General features: G+C 46.8%; 1 protein-coding gene across 2 annotated transcripts in view; it reads left to right on the top strand.

The window, feature by feature from the left end:
- The first annotated feature begins 6,629 nt into the window (after positions 1–6,629).
- The window catches only part of SLC17A5 (solute carrier family 17 member 5), a 35,229-nt gene continuing 24,532 nt past the window's right edge, over positions 6,630–17,326 (top strand). The window contains exons 1-2 of one of the 2 annotated variants that reach the window (XM_066604545.1): positions 6,630–7,021; positions 17,006–17,202. In XM_066604545.1, coding sequence (XP_066460642.1) covers positions 6,919–7,021; positions 17,006–17,202 — 300 coding nt within the window. In that variant the 5' untranslated portion in view covers positions 6,630–6,918. Of the gene's footprint in view, positions 7,022–13,987; positions 14,076–17,005; positions 17,203–17,326 lie in introns of those variants that run through there. The other variant, XM_066604553.1, reaches the window with a different exon arrangement.

Genomic DNA, 17,326 nt, shown 5'->3' with positions numbered 1-17,326 from the left:
TACTTTGGCACCATAATGAGAAGACAGGATACCCTGGAGAAGATGCTGAGGCTGGAGAAAGTGGAAGGCAAAAATAAGAGGGGCTGACCAAGGGCAAGAGAGATGGATGATATCCTTCAGGTGATGGACTGGACCTTGGTGGAGTTGAGGGTGTTGCCAGCCGACAGGAAGCTCTGCCGTGGACTGGTCCACGAGGTCTTGAAGAGTCGGAAGCGACCGAATGAATGAACAACAACAATGTATGGTTTTGGATTACAGCAATGGTTTTGGTTGGCGTCGGCTTTGGGCTGCTTTCTTTTTTATGTATATATTTTTATTTTATTCTGTAATTTGGGCTGTATACTAAAGAAAGGAGAAGGCACTTAAAAACCACTTCTGCCTTTTCCTTTGGGTTCTCAGCTGTGACTAACAGCTGACAACTGGACCTGCTTCTGTTTGATTGCAGAACAGGGGCCTTAATTCCCCCACCATATTTTTTATTATTGGCTGGCTTAAAGCCCAGGACCAAGCACCGTAAATTTACAGTGCTTGGTCTTTATTGGGTTAATATGTAATGGAGGAAGCAGGAGGTCTTCAGAGGACACATGACTTTCCTGTTGAGCATCCCCTTTCAAATTCTGGCTGGCCAGTCCTTCCTCGTGTATTGATATTTCCTGTCACAGCTATCTCACTCACATAAAAAACAGGAATACTTTGTGAACCCTGTGTGAACTTCCAAAATGATAGTAATGATCTTCAAGTCTTCACAGATGTTTACAGTATTTAATTGAGTGAAGCATTTCATAGGAATCCTTTGCAAGACTGGTATAAATGACTGGAACAGAATGCAACACATTGCCATTGTGAAGCAAAACTGCTTTTAACCCCTTTATGACACGTCACACGGCCCTTTTTTTCCCATTTTCGTTTTTTTCTCCCCCCTTTTAAAAAATCATAACTCCTTTATTTATCAATCAAGTTAGCTGTATGAGGGCTTGTTTTTTGTGGGGTGAGTTGTAGTTTTTAATGGTGCTATTTAAAGTACCATATAATGTACTGAAAAACGTTTTAAAAATTATAAGTGGAGTAAAATGAAAAAAAATAAAAGGACATTTCGCCATCTTTCAGTGCGTCTTGTTTCTACGGCGCACAAACTGCAACAAAAATGACATTACAACGTTATTCTATGGGTCGGTACGATTACTACGATACCAAACTTGAATAGTTTTTTTTTTTACTATACTACTTTTTTTTCAAAGACATTTACTTTTTTTCAATTATTTTCTGCCGACATCTTGTGCGCGCAATAACTTTTTCATTTTTCCGTTAACGCAGTTGAGCAAGGGCTAATTTTTTGCGGGATGTCCTGTAGTTTCCGATAATACCAATTGGGAATACATGAGACTTTTTGATTGCTGTTTATTGCGTTTTTTCTGGGAGACAGGGTAACTGAAAAAGTGCATTTCTGGCGTTCTTTATTTTTGTTTTCGGACGATGTTCACCGTGCGGGAAAAATAATGCGCTACTTTGATAGATCGGACTTTTACAGACACGGTGATACCAAAACTTTATTTTTATTTTATGATTTAGATTTTTCAATAATAGATATGGCAAAAGGGGGGTGATTTAAAATATTATCTCTTTTTTTATTAATAAATTTTTAAACAATTAATAAAACTTTAATGATTTTTTCTTACTTTACTTTAAAGGGGTTGTCTCGCGAAAGCAAGTGGGTCTATACACTTCTGTATGGCCATATTAATGCACTTTGTAATATACATCGTGCATTAAATATGAGCCATACAGAAGTTATTCACTTACCTGCTCCGTTGCTAGCGTCCCCGTCGCCATGGTTCCGTCTAATTTCGGTGTCTTCTTGCCTTTTTAGACGCGCTTGCGCAGATCCGTCTTCTCCCTTCTTCTCCCTTCGGCTCCGCTCGGCAGCATCGGCGTTTTGGCTCCGCCCCCTTGTACGCATCATCACGTAGCTCCGCCCCATGACGTGTGCCGGTTCCAGCCTCCTGATTGGCTGGAATCGGCACATGACGGGGGCGGAGCTACGCGATGACGCGAAAAGGGGGCGGAGCCAAAACGCCGATGCTTCCAAGACCAGCCGAAGGGAGAAGATGCATCTGCGCAAGCGCGTCTAAAAAAGCAAGAAGACACCGAAGTTAGACGGAACCATGGCAACGGGGACGCTAGCAACGGAGCAGGTAAGTGAATAACTTCTGTATGGCTCATATTTAATGCACGATGTATATTACAAAGTGCATTAATATGGCCATACAGAAGTGTATAGACCCACTTGCTGCCGCGAGACAACCCCTTTAAAGTCCCCCTAGGGGACTACAACCAGCGATGCTTTGATCCCTCCTGCAGTATGACGTAATGCTATAGCATTACGTCATACTGTCATTTGACAGGCAGTCTATCAAGCCACCCCACGGGGATGGCTTGATACGCAGTCTGCTAAGGCAGCCCTGGGGCCTTTCAAAAGCCCCCCGGCTGCCATGACACCTGCACAGCTCCCCCGATCTCACCGCGGGGGGGCCATGCGTGATTTAAATGCCGCTGTCAGAATTGACAGCATGTCAGAATGGACGATCGCGGCTATTGCCCGCGGGTGTCAGCTGTAGTAAACAGCCGACGCCCGCGCTGTACACAGAGAGATCGACCCGAGACCTCTCTGCATACATACCCCGACGCTCCAGGACGTAAATATACGTCCTGGAGTGGGAAGGGGTTAAACTGGTTTTTGAGCTGTCTATGAAAAGCCTTCACTCTTGGACATCATAAGCGTGACACAGAGCTAACATAAAACCCCTTATTTCATTACCAAAAGTTAGGGTCCCATTATAAGTGAAGAATGCACAAGATTTCACGGGACAAATAATTTAAATCTGCCTGTATTAACCCCTTAGCGACCAAGCTTTTTTGCTTTTTTTCCATTTTTGTTTTTTACTCCCCCTTTTAAAAACTCCTTTATTTATTCATCGACGTCGCTGTATAAGGGCTTGTTTTTTGCGGGCCGAGTTGTATTTTTCAATGGTGCTATTTAGTGTACCATATAATGTACTGAAAAACTTTTACAAAATTCTAAGTGGAGAGAAATGGAAAAAAAACCTAATTCTGCCATCTTTCAGTGCATCTTGTTTCTAAGGCGCACAAACTGCAACAAAAATGACATGGTAACTTTATTCTATGATTACTATGATACCAAACTTGTGTAGTTTTGGTTTTTTTTGCTGTACTACTTATATATTTTTTTAAGATATTTAATTTTTTTTAAATTATTTTCTTTCTCCATCTTCTGGGCACAATAACTAATTTTTCCGTCGACATAGTGTGCAAGGGCTCCTTTTGTGCGGTACGTCCTGTCGTTTCCATTTTGGAATATGACTTTTTGATCGTTTTTTGCTAGATTTTTTATTGGCAACAGGGTGACCAAAAAAAGCACATTTCTGGCGTTCCTGCATAAAATGTTGCACATAAGTGCAAAAAATGGATCAGCGCTGCTTACAGGGGACTGTAATGGCGTTCATTATTTTTTTGGATGACGTTCACCGTGCGCCATAAATGATGCATTACTTTGATAGATCTGACTTTTACGGACGCAGCGATACCAAATATGTATGTTTGTTTTATTATTTAGATTTTTTATTGTAAATATGGCAAAAGGTTTTTTTTTACTTTTATAACTTTAAAAGCTTTTTTTAAAAAAATAATTAATCAAACTCTATTGTTCTTATTTTTACATTTTCTTTTAGTCCCCAGGGGGGACCACAACATGCGATGCTTGTATCGCTCCTACGGTATGATGTAATGCCATAGCATTACATCATACTGCATTCTGACAGGCAGTCTATCAAGCCACCCCACGGGCATGGCTTGATAGGCATACTGCCAAGACAGCCATGGGGCTTTTCAGAAGGCCCCTGGCTGCCATTAGACCCACATGGCTCTCCCAATCTCATCACAGGGGGGCCGTATGGGACCCCCAAACATCGTTTTGACAGTGCCATTTACATTGTTGAAAGTCTTGATCACGGCTTGCCGGGGCTGTTGCCCGCAGTTGTCAGCTGTAAGAAACAGCTGACACCTGCGATGTATGGAGGGAGGTCGCAGAGCAATCCATACACATCCTGCAATGGCAGGACGTAAAAACACGATATGGTGGTCACTAAGGGGAATTGTGGAGTTGAATTCCTGTAGATTTAAATGTAGGATCATTTCCTTCACTGCTTGATGGAAATTTGTTCTCCTGCATTGTCTCATCAGTTTCACGTTTTTCATTTGAAGCTTCTAAGAATAGTTTCCGAGTGTGGCACAGGCCTCATTGCAGACGGCAAATTGGGATACAAAATGTGACTTTTAGATTTTCTGCTTGTAAAGCCCTTGATGGAGGTGGAGAGCCTGGTGTACGCGAAGTATTTTTCAGGGTTGCCGGCAAAAATATTCATAAAGAACCCTAAAGTGGCCTATCAGCGGTCACATGTCCAAATAGCCTTGAAACCATCCAGCGTAGTAGCGTCGTGTAACGCTGCGAAGACAGTGGTCTGGCTGCCATAACTCGGACCTCACAAACCGCTACGCAGAATGGACTAGGTCAGTCCAACTCGCAAGCGGGTGGCATTTTATGCAAATTACGGCAGGGGCTGAACCACTGCGATTAGGGACTCCTGTGTGACATTCTGCATTAAAAATGCGCAAGACAATTGCAGAGTGCAGCAATGCGAGACCAATTGGCCAAAAAATGCCTCGCTGACGCCCAAAACTCGCGTATACACACGTGAGATCGCCATTTTTTTCAACTGGCGACATTGTGAACACCAGAGTGCAGGAGCCCAAAGATGAACGTCACACTGGTGAGCGCGATATGGTGCAGTGAATCCCGCCCCTATATAGCGCTCCCTAACGTATGAATTCCCTGTGGATGGGAGGCGTTTTCGTGTCAAAACAGCCTCCCATCACTTCGGGGAAAAAGCGATCCCCCGCCACGGCTGTCAGCCACGGCAGATAATCACTAAGTTTCCCCCACTGTTTCAATGGGAGACCTCGCATCGCGTGCACCAAGCACGTGGTGTGATGCTGCCGCCGGCCACATGGTAAACAATGGGCGCTGCGATCCGAGAGCACGCAGGGAGATAGAACATGCCACAATTCGTTTTACGCATTGCATCGCGGTGCCATGCAGGAAATCATCGCTCATGTGGATGATGCCATTCAAAAGAATGGGGTTCATATTTGTGCGTCTCGCCACACACACATCTCACGCGATTTTTGTCACCCGTGTGAAGAGTAAAACATAAATCATCCCCCGTGTATATACCATTCACACGAACAGGTCCGACTTCTATCTGAAAAGCTGGCAGAAAAATCTTTCGTGTGCAACTACCCAAAACCGTATGATGGGTTGTTTTCCGCTAAATACATGTTTTTTAATGCCACCACTTAGGCGCACATATCCCACACGTAGAGAATCCGCCCGTGACCCTGCGTACCTGTCTTATCTTCTGTACTGCGGATGTGCCACCAATGAACATGTGCAGCACAGACCGCCCTGTGCTGCCCAGGCCTCGCGGCAATCCCGAAATGGACATATCAGAATCGCTGCAGGTCAGATGGCTTCCACTAACTTCAATATAAGCCGGCAGGGCATATTCCGCTCTACAATAGAGCATGCTGCGATTTTATTTTTGGCATCTTGTGTCTGCAAATAAAACCCGCGTGTGCGTGGAGAGAGGGGTCTCCTTACACATCTATGGGCAGATTGAGCAGCGGATCGCCGGAGACAAGTGCAGGATCCGATACTCAATTTGCCCCGTGTGCAGGCGGCCTAAGGCTGCCTGTCCACGAGTGTTGCGGTATCCCGCGGCGGAGATCCGCCACCCAGGTGCAGGAGCCGGCAGGAGGATCTCCACTGTCAGCCTATCTGACAGATTGGCTGACCGCGGAGAATCGCGGCGAATTGCCAGCCACAAGCGGAGAATTCGCTATGATTCTCCGCTTGTGGACGGCGGGGGGCGACGCTTTCCACAGCAACGCTATGGAAAGCTTCAGACAGCGTGATTCATTGGTGATTTACCGCCAGCGAATCATCGCCCGTGTACAGGAGCCCTTATCTACATAGGTTTGAGAAATGTTTAAAAATGTCCAAGTGGAAACGTTGTCAAAACCTGCGGCTCAGCGGCAAGAAGTCATCAGCGGTAAAACACGCCGCAGCCACTGGGTTTGCTGAACTGCCGCCTGACAGCGGTGTCATTACACTGTACTTCCTCTAGAGGGCCGCGTGTTACGCCATTACTACTCGTCCCGCTGCTGTGTGCGCGGCCGCACTGCAGTGTGCTGTGAGGACGGGCTGCATATTTTGTATTTCAACCGCACTTCAGTAGCAGTGAGCGATTCCAGCGACCTCATTGGTTGTTGGGTACACACACCCTTTGGAGATATGCACGAGTGGGCGGCCCGTTAAAAAAAGCAGCAGCAGGGCCGTAGGAGGGTCGGCAACTAACCCCAACCCCCCCCCCCGCGGGTCTCGTGAAGTAGCACTCATGCACATCTCCAAAAGGAGGGGGGGGTGTACCCAACAACCAATGAGGTCGCTGGAATCGTTCACCGCTACTGAAGTGCGGCTGAAATACAAGGCGCTGCCGTGTGATGTGAATACAGGAAGAGGCTCCGGCGTGTAACATACGCAGCTCCTCGCCCAGGTCTCGGGCGGCACAGCGCTCCCCGCAGGCATATTAGCCTTTACTATGGAGCTATTCCAGCAACCTCATTGGTTCTGATTCACAATTCCCGCACGGCCGAGTAGGTGGCCCGGGAGGAGGGGTCAGCACCAGGAGGAGTCTCCGCCGGCTAGAGGCTGCTGACTCAGAGATGGTGTTTCCGTGCACGGGACCAGGCTGAGCCGTTGGTGTCCGCACAGCTGCAGGCACCATGAGGACGTGGGGCAGTGACAGTGAGCAGGAGGACAGGAGCCCCCTGCTGGGAGAACAGGATGTGGTGCAGGGCAACATCCAGCGCGCCCCCCCGGCTGGAGGTAAGAGGCTCTGTGGTCAGTGCTAAGGCAGCGCGGTGTCAGCTGACTGGGACACGTGACCCCTCTGTGGCAGCAGCTCTTGTCTCAGAGCTCTGCGGTCCCCATGGCCAGCGCTACCTCACATCTTTGCTGCTGCCCATAGACCATGCACGGGGGCTGAGCCTTCTGCCTGGGTCCTGGATGGAGTTAATAGCATTATACATAGTAACAACCACACTGCACATTACTGGTTTACCGGCATTATACATAGTGGCACCCTGCAGCGCCTGCTCCTCCTGGACTAAGCTGTTGGCATTATTGCCCCTCCTGTCAGCACTGACTGGACTGTGTGACCATCTGTAGGGAAGGAGAGTAGTAACACGCACTTGTTGGGAAGTTCCAGGCAGAACAACAGAGGATCACCATAATGCCTTACTAAGATGTTCTAGAATCTACATATATGGTGCTTCATTACAGCATGTTAACCCTTTCCAATCCACCCTCCCTCCGGGTGACAGATGCTGTGTGGCATCCATATACTGGATCCATCATAAGCCTGTCTATAGATCTTCATGACTGATCAGTTACCATTATTGCCTACCGGTGACCGATCTGTTATGTTTGTGCCTTACCGCCTGCAGACGGCCAGGTCGGATCCCGCTGCAAGGATTCTCGCAGCGGGACCAGACCCGCTCCCCTGCAGGGACCAGCGTGGCACTCACCTCTCCCGCAGCTCTGGCTCTTTGATCAGCCGGCGGCCGGGGAGTGACATTTCTGCGCTGGCCTCTGCAAGACCCGCACAGACATAGAGCATGCCGCGGTTTGTTTTCCGTGTGTGATTTCACGTGATACAAATTGTGACCATCTGCATAGGATTGCGCATTGTAATGCAGGCGGGCATGGGCAGAAATTCTGCGGGGAATCCCTGTGCAGAATTTCCGCCCGTGTGCAGAGGGCCTAGGGCTTCACTCGCACTGCACTGCTTCTAGGCCAGGCTCAGTCTCTGTGCCCAAAACTGCGAAGGGACAGAGCCCGGACAGCACCATGGGGATGGAGACCAAAGAAGTCTTGGCAATTTCTGCATAAAAGACAAACCAGGATGGAACCGGCGCTGGAGCCACAGAAAACAGTGTGACCGCAGCCAGCTAGTGGCATCTGCACCCTTAATATTTAATGGGTGCGTCATAAAAAGTTCATTGGGTATCCGATATTAGTCTATAAGTGACAGATGCCACTGTGTGCCGTCCATCACAGCCTCCGTCCATACATGTTAGATTGCAGCTGGAAACCAAGTACAACTCGACCCTAAACACGTTCTTTAGAGCGTAACTGCATCTTTTTAGAACACGGAACAGAGTGTTGGGCTGTACAACAAAGGTGTAACCGAAATAACATCTGTTAGCTGGAAGAACAGCTACATTCATATCATACCTTGGCCGAAGGCGGGTATGTACTCAGAGGAGTAGTATGCTGCCACACCGGTTACATCCTAGTAATCACAAGCATGCCATAATTTGGAGGGAGGGAGTAGCGCATATCATACTGCGGGGGAGAGGAGGTGGAGTTAGTTTACACTCTAATATACATTGAAATTCCAGTAATCTGTCATACTTGGGGCCACTGAAGTGCCAGACATCCCATTTTGGGGGCTTGCTGTAGTGCGTACAAAGCGCAGCGTGCTCTGCTTATATAATGGCATACGGTTCCCTTTTCGTATTATTTTTCTGTTTTAGTAAAGCGCAACCACAAAAAAGTATATTGTGTGGTATACTCTATTCTTTTTATATATGGCAGATGTACGCAGTGACGTGCAGAACGGTCTGTCCTGCAGGTACAGAAGAGCAGACGCCCCGTACTGGACAACATCTGATGTTTATACAGCCATTAGAAGCCCTAGTGATGTGTGTTGTAAACATCTGGGTTCTACATTTCCTTACATTCTAGTATTACGTATCGCTTGTTGATCACATATCGCCTGGGAGAGGGAATTCTAGCCTGCGGTGTCTCACAGACATCGCTGACTTTTAGATGGAAGGGTTAATGTTCAAATGAGCGAAAGCAAACGATTATTGTTTGTGTGATGACGAACCAACGACGACCGATAATCGTTTGCTTTTCCTTGTCATTCATTTTATGCAGCATAAAAACAGCATTGGCTCATTCACTTCTCATTTGTTCTAAACAGCGCTCATTCATTCCTCCTCATTCATGTATATAGTGAATGAGAACAACTGAATGATTCTCGTTTGAATGAGCCAACGATGTATCTGCCTGTATAAACAGGCTGTCTGAGCAATTGTGCTAGCGATGATGTCATTCGATAAATTGTCTCATTTTAACTCTTTGCAATCCAATTTTGGATTCTGGGTTTCCTAGGGGGCTTTCTCTTTCTGCCATTATGCAATGGCGCCATCTGCTGGCTAGAGCCAGTACTGCGGTATGAGACATGCTGCAGAGGCCCTCGACAACAGAGCGGCCAGTAATATACAGTAAGAATACCCTGCCGGACGTCTTCCGACATCGGAGCTGTACAGCCTTCAATCAGAATGTCTGAAGACGTCAGACAGTGGATTGGAAAGGGTTAAAGGGCCCTTCCCATGTCACAAGTAAGTACAATTAAGGCCGGTCTCACACGGGATCCGCTCTGGCCCCCCACATGTGTGAGCCCGGCCTGGGTGCCCTGTAGTTTCTCGTAATCCTCGACCTTCTCCGGATTAGCGCTGCATCCTATGAGGAATACAAACCTGACTCCTGTGATCTTGTAGATCAGGTGATGGTTTATCTAGATGCTCTTCGCTTTAGGCCTCATGGCCACAAGCGGTTTCTCACCGTGTATTATGTGTCTGTTGCAAGGCCGTGTGATAGCAGTGAATGGAGTCAATGGACTTTCATCAATCCATGCACATGTGTGTAGACGCTGCATATTGATACGTTTCAGGAATAGATCGCAGCATGCTCTATTTCTCTGCATAGCACGCAGCGTGGGCCCCAGACATTGGTATAGGCCGAGTATGAAACACTATCCGTACGCAATACATTATGTATGGGTGGCATCTTCATACGCAACCCGCAATGAAACAATGGGGAATTAATGGAGTCCGTGTTGAGCCTCCCAATAATGGTGTATGCTGGGGGTATTGCTGATCTATCCATTGGCAGAAGGTTACAGCGTACACCACTGCATACAGCTCTCCTCTGCCAGCGCGGCGCTGCTGTGGTACCGCTGCTTATGGCAGATGTCTTTATTCTGAACTCCGGACATCATGGCGCCCAGGAGAACAGGCGGTGATGCTGCACCATTGTAACCTGCCATAACAACCACCGGGGCCATGGAGGGGCTGTGGTGCTGGTTCATGGCGGCAGGGTAGGGGTAGGTACGGCTCGGTTTGTGGTTTTACACAGTTACAGCTGGTGACATGTTGTCCAGTAACTAGACAACCCATTTAAGGATGGGACTTTTTTTGTAGCATGTTACGATTTCCAGACCATCAGGTCTGTTTATTTATTTTTTCACTGTAGCAACCAGAAGCCCATTATAGACAATACCTCTCTAGTCCCCACCAACCACTTCAAAACGTGGTTGGTGGGGACTAGAGAGGTATTGTTAAAATGAATCGAGAAATACCGTAGTTGTTTTCATGTACAGGCTATATCGTCCTTCCTTAGGCGGGTCTTGAACGAACGGATTTGAATAGCGTATTCTGCGATCGCTGTCCGCGTGGTAATACGTGAGCAATGAAATGCATGGGTTTCCACCAGTTCGCTCACACTTGTGGGTAGGAATGGTTGGATTCCGTGAGCGTAGGAAAAATAGCAGCATGCTCTATTTTACAGCGGATTCCATGTTTATGGGATGCATTGATCTCTACGGATGTGTTCATTCAGCAGTGCATGCGCAATTAACATGGAGTATGGATGTGGATTTGCTTGCAAGTTGCTAGGAGACCGGATACAAATGGAATAAAGAAAGCAGGGATTTGTGGGCAGACAATGCAGGACGGAGTCGGGGGAGCAGCACACCATCCTCCTCGAGAAGGGGTTTATATTACTTCCAATATAAGTAGTATAAACTAGCTGTGCCCAGGAAGCCATATCTGTCCTGAAGGCGCTCAGAACATCTCACCATGACGGCATAAGGGGATGTTACCTGGGCGATAGAAGGGGGTTACCAGGCCGTTGGGCAACTTTCTGATGTTCTTCCCTGCTTGTGATCGTTCTTCTACGCGGACGATGCGCTATCCTTAGATGTACACCCACGTGGAAAACCACACGCATATGCGATCATTCATAGTTCGTTTCCGTGATCATATGCAGGTGTTCCGTTGTGGATATTGGCACGTGGAATCCAATCCGTTCGTCTGAACCCTGTTATGCATTACCAACTCTGCTCCTGCATGGAGCTCTGATGACGTCACTTAAATTAAAACTAATTGTTCCATATGGTCAACATACCTTTTTTGTTTTTTTTTTGTTTTTAGGAAGGCAATTGGAAATGTGCATAGCCTTTTAAAGGGCTTTCCGCACAGGATGGGTGATAAATATATGACCACTGAGACCCCCAGGGAACTAAGAAAAGGGCACCTGCAGTCTAAAAGCTGAGCACTGCTCTCTGCTTTCTCCCTAGACTGAGAATAAAGTGATGATCACGCATCTCTACCTCCTATCCATTCATTAGGAAGACTCGGGGGAGGGGGGGGGGGGAGTGTCCCAGTGCTTGGACCCCCAGCAATAATACATTTATCTATTCTGTGTTTAGTGGGAAACCCATGGGGTGAATAGAGCCTTAAAGGCTAATTTCACATGGGCGAGTGTGATATTGGGCAGTGAAACTTAGCCCGATATCTTGCTCAGGAACATGCGTTTTTTTGTTGTTTTTTTTTTTTGTTTGTTTGTTTTTCCCCCAAGGATAGTAGGTGTTTGTATCAGGGAAGTAGCGATCCTTGCAGACGTGCTGGAGGATTGGAAGTGTTTTCAATGGAAAATCTTGCATCACACTCACGTGCAACTCGCACGCCATGCAATGTTTTGCCGGCCCCATTTGAAACAATGGGCGATGTGTTCCAAGGGAACACCCATCCGATGACATGCCATCATTTTTCAAAAGAATGGGGTTCATATTTTTCCTTCTCACAACTTTCTCGGCCGTGTAAAGGCGGCCTAACTGGGATCATACTATCAACCTCCATCTTCAAGCTTTCTAGATGTCTTCATAGTAGCTTCGTAGTTCAGATTTTTATTAATGGAAACCCAATAGTGTTGCTAGTGTTACTAGAGTCTGTATATCTGATACCGGTAAAGCACGCTCGGTGTCACTAGTGTTTAATCTCGGACAGCATTTATTAACCTGCCTGGTTTCCTATGTAGACCTTTGTACTGGGCTTATGACGATCATGTAGATATGTGCTATTTGGGAAGAGCTGCACATTAATAGTTGAATCTTCATGCTTTTGTATTACCGTACTTCTTTGTGTCTACAGTTTTTGTATTCAAAACAGCAGCTGCCACACACCGCCCGCCCCTTAGGGAGCCGTTGTCCTTCGTGGCCCTTTAGTGAATAAACATGGCTGAGATGCTTCACCCATGAAATATCTGTAATGTATAGTGTCCACATCAGGGCATCCTCAGATGTCAGTCAAGCATCATGTTAGGCCTCATGCACACGGGCGGATCTGATTTGCAGAATTCACAATCGGCACCCGTGCCGGAGATCTGCTGTACTTGTCACCTATAGGAAAGCATGGAGCTTCCTCACCTCCACGCACACATGCGGATATGACTTGCGGATTCTGCATGCGGAAAAGAAATCTCAGCATGCTCCATTTTACTGCAAATTCGGAGCGGATGGGCTCCATTGATCCCTCTGGAACTGAGCGATTTGCAACTACATTGCAGATTTATAGGCAGATACCCTCTGATTGCTCGGAGACCAAGAAGGGGGGAGGGCAGTCACTTTGGGTTAGCGTTTTTTGTTTGTTTTTTTTCTAACGCAGACTATCCGTGCAGAAAAATGATCACATCCGCGATCGCTAGCAAGCATCTAACAGTCATTTCCGCACTACCGTGTGCATGAGGCCTTTATGAAAGTTTAACACTTGCTAACATCTGAGTCTTAGGCTGGGTTTCCACTGGGCGGAATTGCCACGGAATTTACATGCATACTTTTTGCACGGAAATTCCGTCTGCAATTTTACTCCCGGGATTAAGCAGCAGAGTGGACGAGATTTGCAAAAATCTCGTCCACACATTGCAGATAAGCCGTTGCAGCCAAACTGCGCTGAAACTGACATGCCGCACGGAAATCAAAGCCTCGGCATGTCAAGTTTATCGCCATCCCCACTGTGGCAGTCTCTCCTCTCTATGGGGAGAGATGGCCGCAGTGGACTAAAGGCAGCTTCAAAACCCGTGCCGAACGCAGCAAGTTTTGAAGCTGCATTTCTGCCATAGAAGTCTCGCGGGATGTCCGTGCGGTCCCGCTGTGGTCACTCTGCAAGATTTCCGTGGGATTTCCGCCCAGTGGGAACCCAGCCTTATATGACTAGTCAGTTTTTAGTCTTGGTGAAAATAGCTAGATTTATGTTTTGTTGGTTTATTACTTGTGGCCCGGTGTAGGGTTTACTTGGACCGCTGTGTGAAATGCTGATGTAGGTAAATAAGCCTGAAGTGTACCTGCTTTCTAGCTGCCTCAGGTGCCTTTACATGGGGAGATTATCGCTGGAAACAATGGGAACCGCTGAATGGTAAGTTAACAAGAACTGCATGATTCTTTACCAGAATTGTGCCACCCGAGCGCGGATGAGCGGGTGGTGATGTACCTAGCTCGTTCCCTCGGGCAAACAATGTGACATTCTCGGCCATTAGTCCTGAGGGTACCGGAGCGCACACAAGCAAGAGGTAAACGCCAGGGGCAGTGTCTTGTGACTGCATGTGACACTGCCTACAGTACACTATTACTAATCTTACCGCACTGCTGTGATTGCCTGCAGCAGACTGTGACATTCTGCACATAGGCTTGTGAACAGTATGTCGCACAGGAGACCCACAGCTGCCCATGGTGACAAGCAGGTAGCTAGGAGAAGTGAGTATTTTTTTGGAAAACCCCTTAAGGATCAGGGTGTTTCAAACCTAAGCGCCAGACCCTTTTTAGGGATTTTACCCATGTGGCGGTTCAAAGTTAATAGCGTATGGGCTGCGAGTCAGACACTTTCATTGACCTCAATAGATGCCCTCCGCACGATTCTGTGGCAAAATAGAGCATGCATGTTTTCATCCGCTTGCAGAATACGCAATTCATATCCACGAGTGTGAGTGAAAGATTGTAAATGCATGCCTTTGAATGTTCGAGTTTTACCACGGATCGTCCGCACAGATTGCAATTGTGGAATCTGCAATACAAATCCGCTTGTGTGAGCCCGGCCTTATGGAAATGACATGGGTCATGAGACAAAAAGCCCCAGTTAAATGGTCTTTTGTTGCTCATGGCAACCAATCACAGCACAGCTTCTCTTATACTGCTCTGGTACAGTGAAAGCTGAGCTGTGATTGGTTGCTATACAAAAGACAGTTTTACTATGCAAGATTGGTAAACGAGGACTAAAATTTGTAGTTTTCCTCTTGTCTAGTGCTCATTATAATCCATCATTCATCATAAATTTATACTACTGATTGATATGAACTGTGAGGCTAGAAGGAACACCCTGCATTGTTCTAGAACATTCCAATCTACTACTTCCTTCATACCTGGAGCAACTATTGTATTTCTCGCTGACCAGCCTTGTTATGCGGTTTTGACACATTCCAAGAACCATAGATTTTTTTTTCTCTAATTTTACTATATATATCTATCAGGATTGTTTCTTTTTTTTTTTAATTATTTTTTTTTTATAATTGCAGTTTTGCCCAATTTCAAACACCATAGACATTAGCAGTTTCCAAGTACATATGTGATTTTTGCAGAGAGAACCCCAAATAAACATGTGTTTTCAGACAGTCATGAGGAGTCTTGAATTTATTGGCACCTGGTGATGGACACCTGGGCATCATATCCTAGAAGCTATTTGTAAGGGTGTGTATCGCACATGCGCCGGTGGTTTCCCTTTCCTACTCCTTTCAAATAGCTCTGTTTCAGGATGGAACTGAACAGCGCCGGGCGGACCCCATGGACTATAATGGGGTTTGTTCGGATTCTGCTCAGGTGCTGCCCTTTTGGACTGCATGCGGCCATTTTTCCTCCGGTATCTAGAGCCGGATCTGCAACAGAACCTCCGACCGGAAGTTCCAGCGCAGATGTAAAACCGGCCATACTTCAGCTTGTACATATGTGTTGTGGGACAGATTTATTTTTTGATTGTCTTAAAAATTTGTAAAACAATACATAAAATGCAGTAATAATAAATGACAATATTTTCAAGCTGTCATTTTGTTTTTGAATATTAAGATGTTATGGTACGTGACTAAAAGAGAAACTGGCCTTGTTGCCTATAGGAACCAATCCCAGCACAGCTTTCATTTTTCAAGAACACTTTAGGCCTCATGTCCCTGGGGAAAATCAGGCCCGCTACGGATTCTCCATGTAGAATCCGTAGCGGGTCCCTCCTGCCCCGCGGACATGAGCGCTGAAAATCAGAATTAATAAGAATTTACTTACTGCAGCGGACCGGGCACCTCTTCTTCACGGCCGGATCTTCTTTCTTCGGCCGGCAGATGTACTCAGCACGTCGTCGTGCCGCACGCATGCGCCGGGCACATCCACCGGCCCGAAGCAAGAAGATCCGGCCATGAGGAAGAGAAGAACTGCCCGGTGCGCTGCGGGTAAGTTATTCTTATTTTAGGTCTCCCGCAGCGTATTTTCACTCTTCGCCCGCCCGCGAATCCGCACCCCATAGGGATGCATTGACCACCCGCAGGTAGATAAATACCCGCGGATGATCAATAAAAGGGAATTAAAAAAAATTGGAGCATGAAAAAAAAACGTGACATGCTTCATTTTCGTGCGGGTCTCCCGCGGGGACGGCTCCCACAGGCTTCTATGGAAGCCGTCCAGATCTGCAGGAGACCTAAAATAAGAATAACTTACCCGCAGCGGACCGGGCACCTCTTCTCTTCCTCATGGCCGGATCTTCTTGCTTCGGCCGGCGGATGTGCCCGGCGCATGCACGCCGCCGACGTGCCGAGTACATCCGCCGACCGAAGAAAGACGATCCGGCCGTGAAGAAAAGAGGTGCCCGGTCCGCTGCGGGTAAGTTATTCTTATTCATTCTTATTTTAAGCGCTCATGTCCGCGGGGCAGGAGGGACCCGCTGCAGATTCTCCATAGAGAATCCGTAGCGGGCCTGATTTTCCCCATGGACATGAGGCCTAAGAAAGGAAATCAGTTTTGCGATTGACTTCTATGGGTAACAATGCCAATGTGGGTGGTTTGTTTTTTTTCCGTTTCCCCCCCCCCCCCCCCCCCCCCCCCCCCTTATGTTTGTACCATAAATCTTCCTCTTTGAGTGTAATACCAAGCTTGGCCACTGCAATGGAAACAGAGCTACCTGCAAAAAATTGGATCAGTCCAGCGAACACCCGATGAGTGGATAACCCTTTACTGACTAGCGTCTCAATATCACTAGACTATTCAATCTGTTACTGTCTAATTCTCATACGGCAAATAGTTCAAATGTAGGAAAAAGCAAGTCATAGTCACGAAGTGCATTCCTAAAGTAAAATACTAGTGCCTTGCACTGCTGATCCAGGTGGTGCCCCCATACACCACTAATAGGTATGTGAATGCACTTCTTCCTCTTGACTAGTGTGATGGCTCTTGTTTGCATATACAGTTACATCCGTGTCTTTGCTCTTTGCTGTATGTGTGCACAGAGCAGTCAGGCAGCCAATCAGCCTGCAAAGTAAACACGACAATAAAGGTCAATATTACCTGAGACACAAAACGTTCTCTCCTGCTCTGCATCTTCCGACTCTATTCTCCATGCCTGTCCTCATGAAAGATGTCCTTTTGTGTTTCAGTGCCTGTATGTTGTTCTGCTCGCTACAACCTAGCAGCATTGGCATTACTCGGCTTCTTTATGTTGTACGCACTACGGGTCAACTTAAGTGTAGCGCTGGTGGATATGGTAAATTCAACATCGGGTGAACGAGTAAACAGCAATGTCAGTGTGTGCCCGGACCATTCAGTTTCACCCAGCGTACTTCATAATTCCACGGTAAGAAAAGCACTTCACTTGTTGAAGGGGATTTACCACAAAAAATATGGATAATAGATAAATGTTTATAATTATGGACTGGATTTTTTTTTGCTTTGCACTTATTAAAAAGTTTCTATCCCCA

This window comes from Eleutherodactylus coqui, chromosome 1 (genome assembly GCF_035609145.1).
Source record: "Eleutherodactylus coqui strain aEleCoq1 chromosome 1, aEleCoq1.hap1, whole genome shotgun sequence".
Taxonomy (NCBI): Eukaryota; Metazoa; Chordata; class Amphibia; order Anura; family Eleutherodactylidae; genus Eleutherodactylus; species Eleutherodactylus coqui.
Note: the sequence above shows the minus strand (reverse complement) of the source record. Positions and strands in the feature narration are given on the sequence as shown.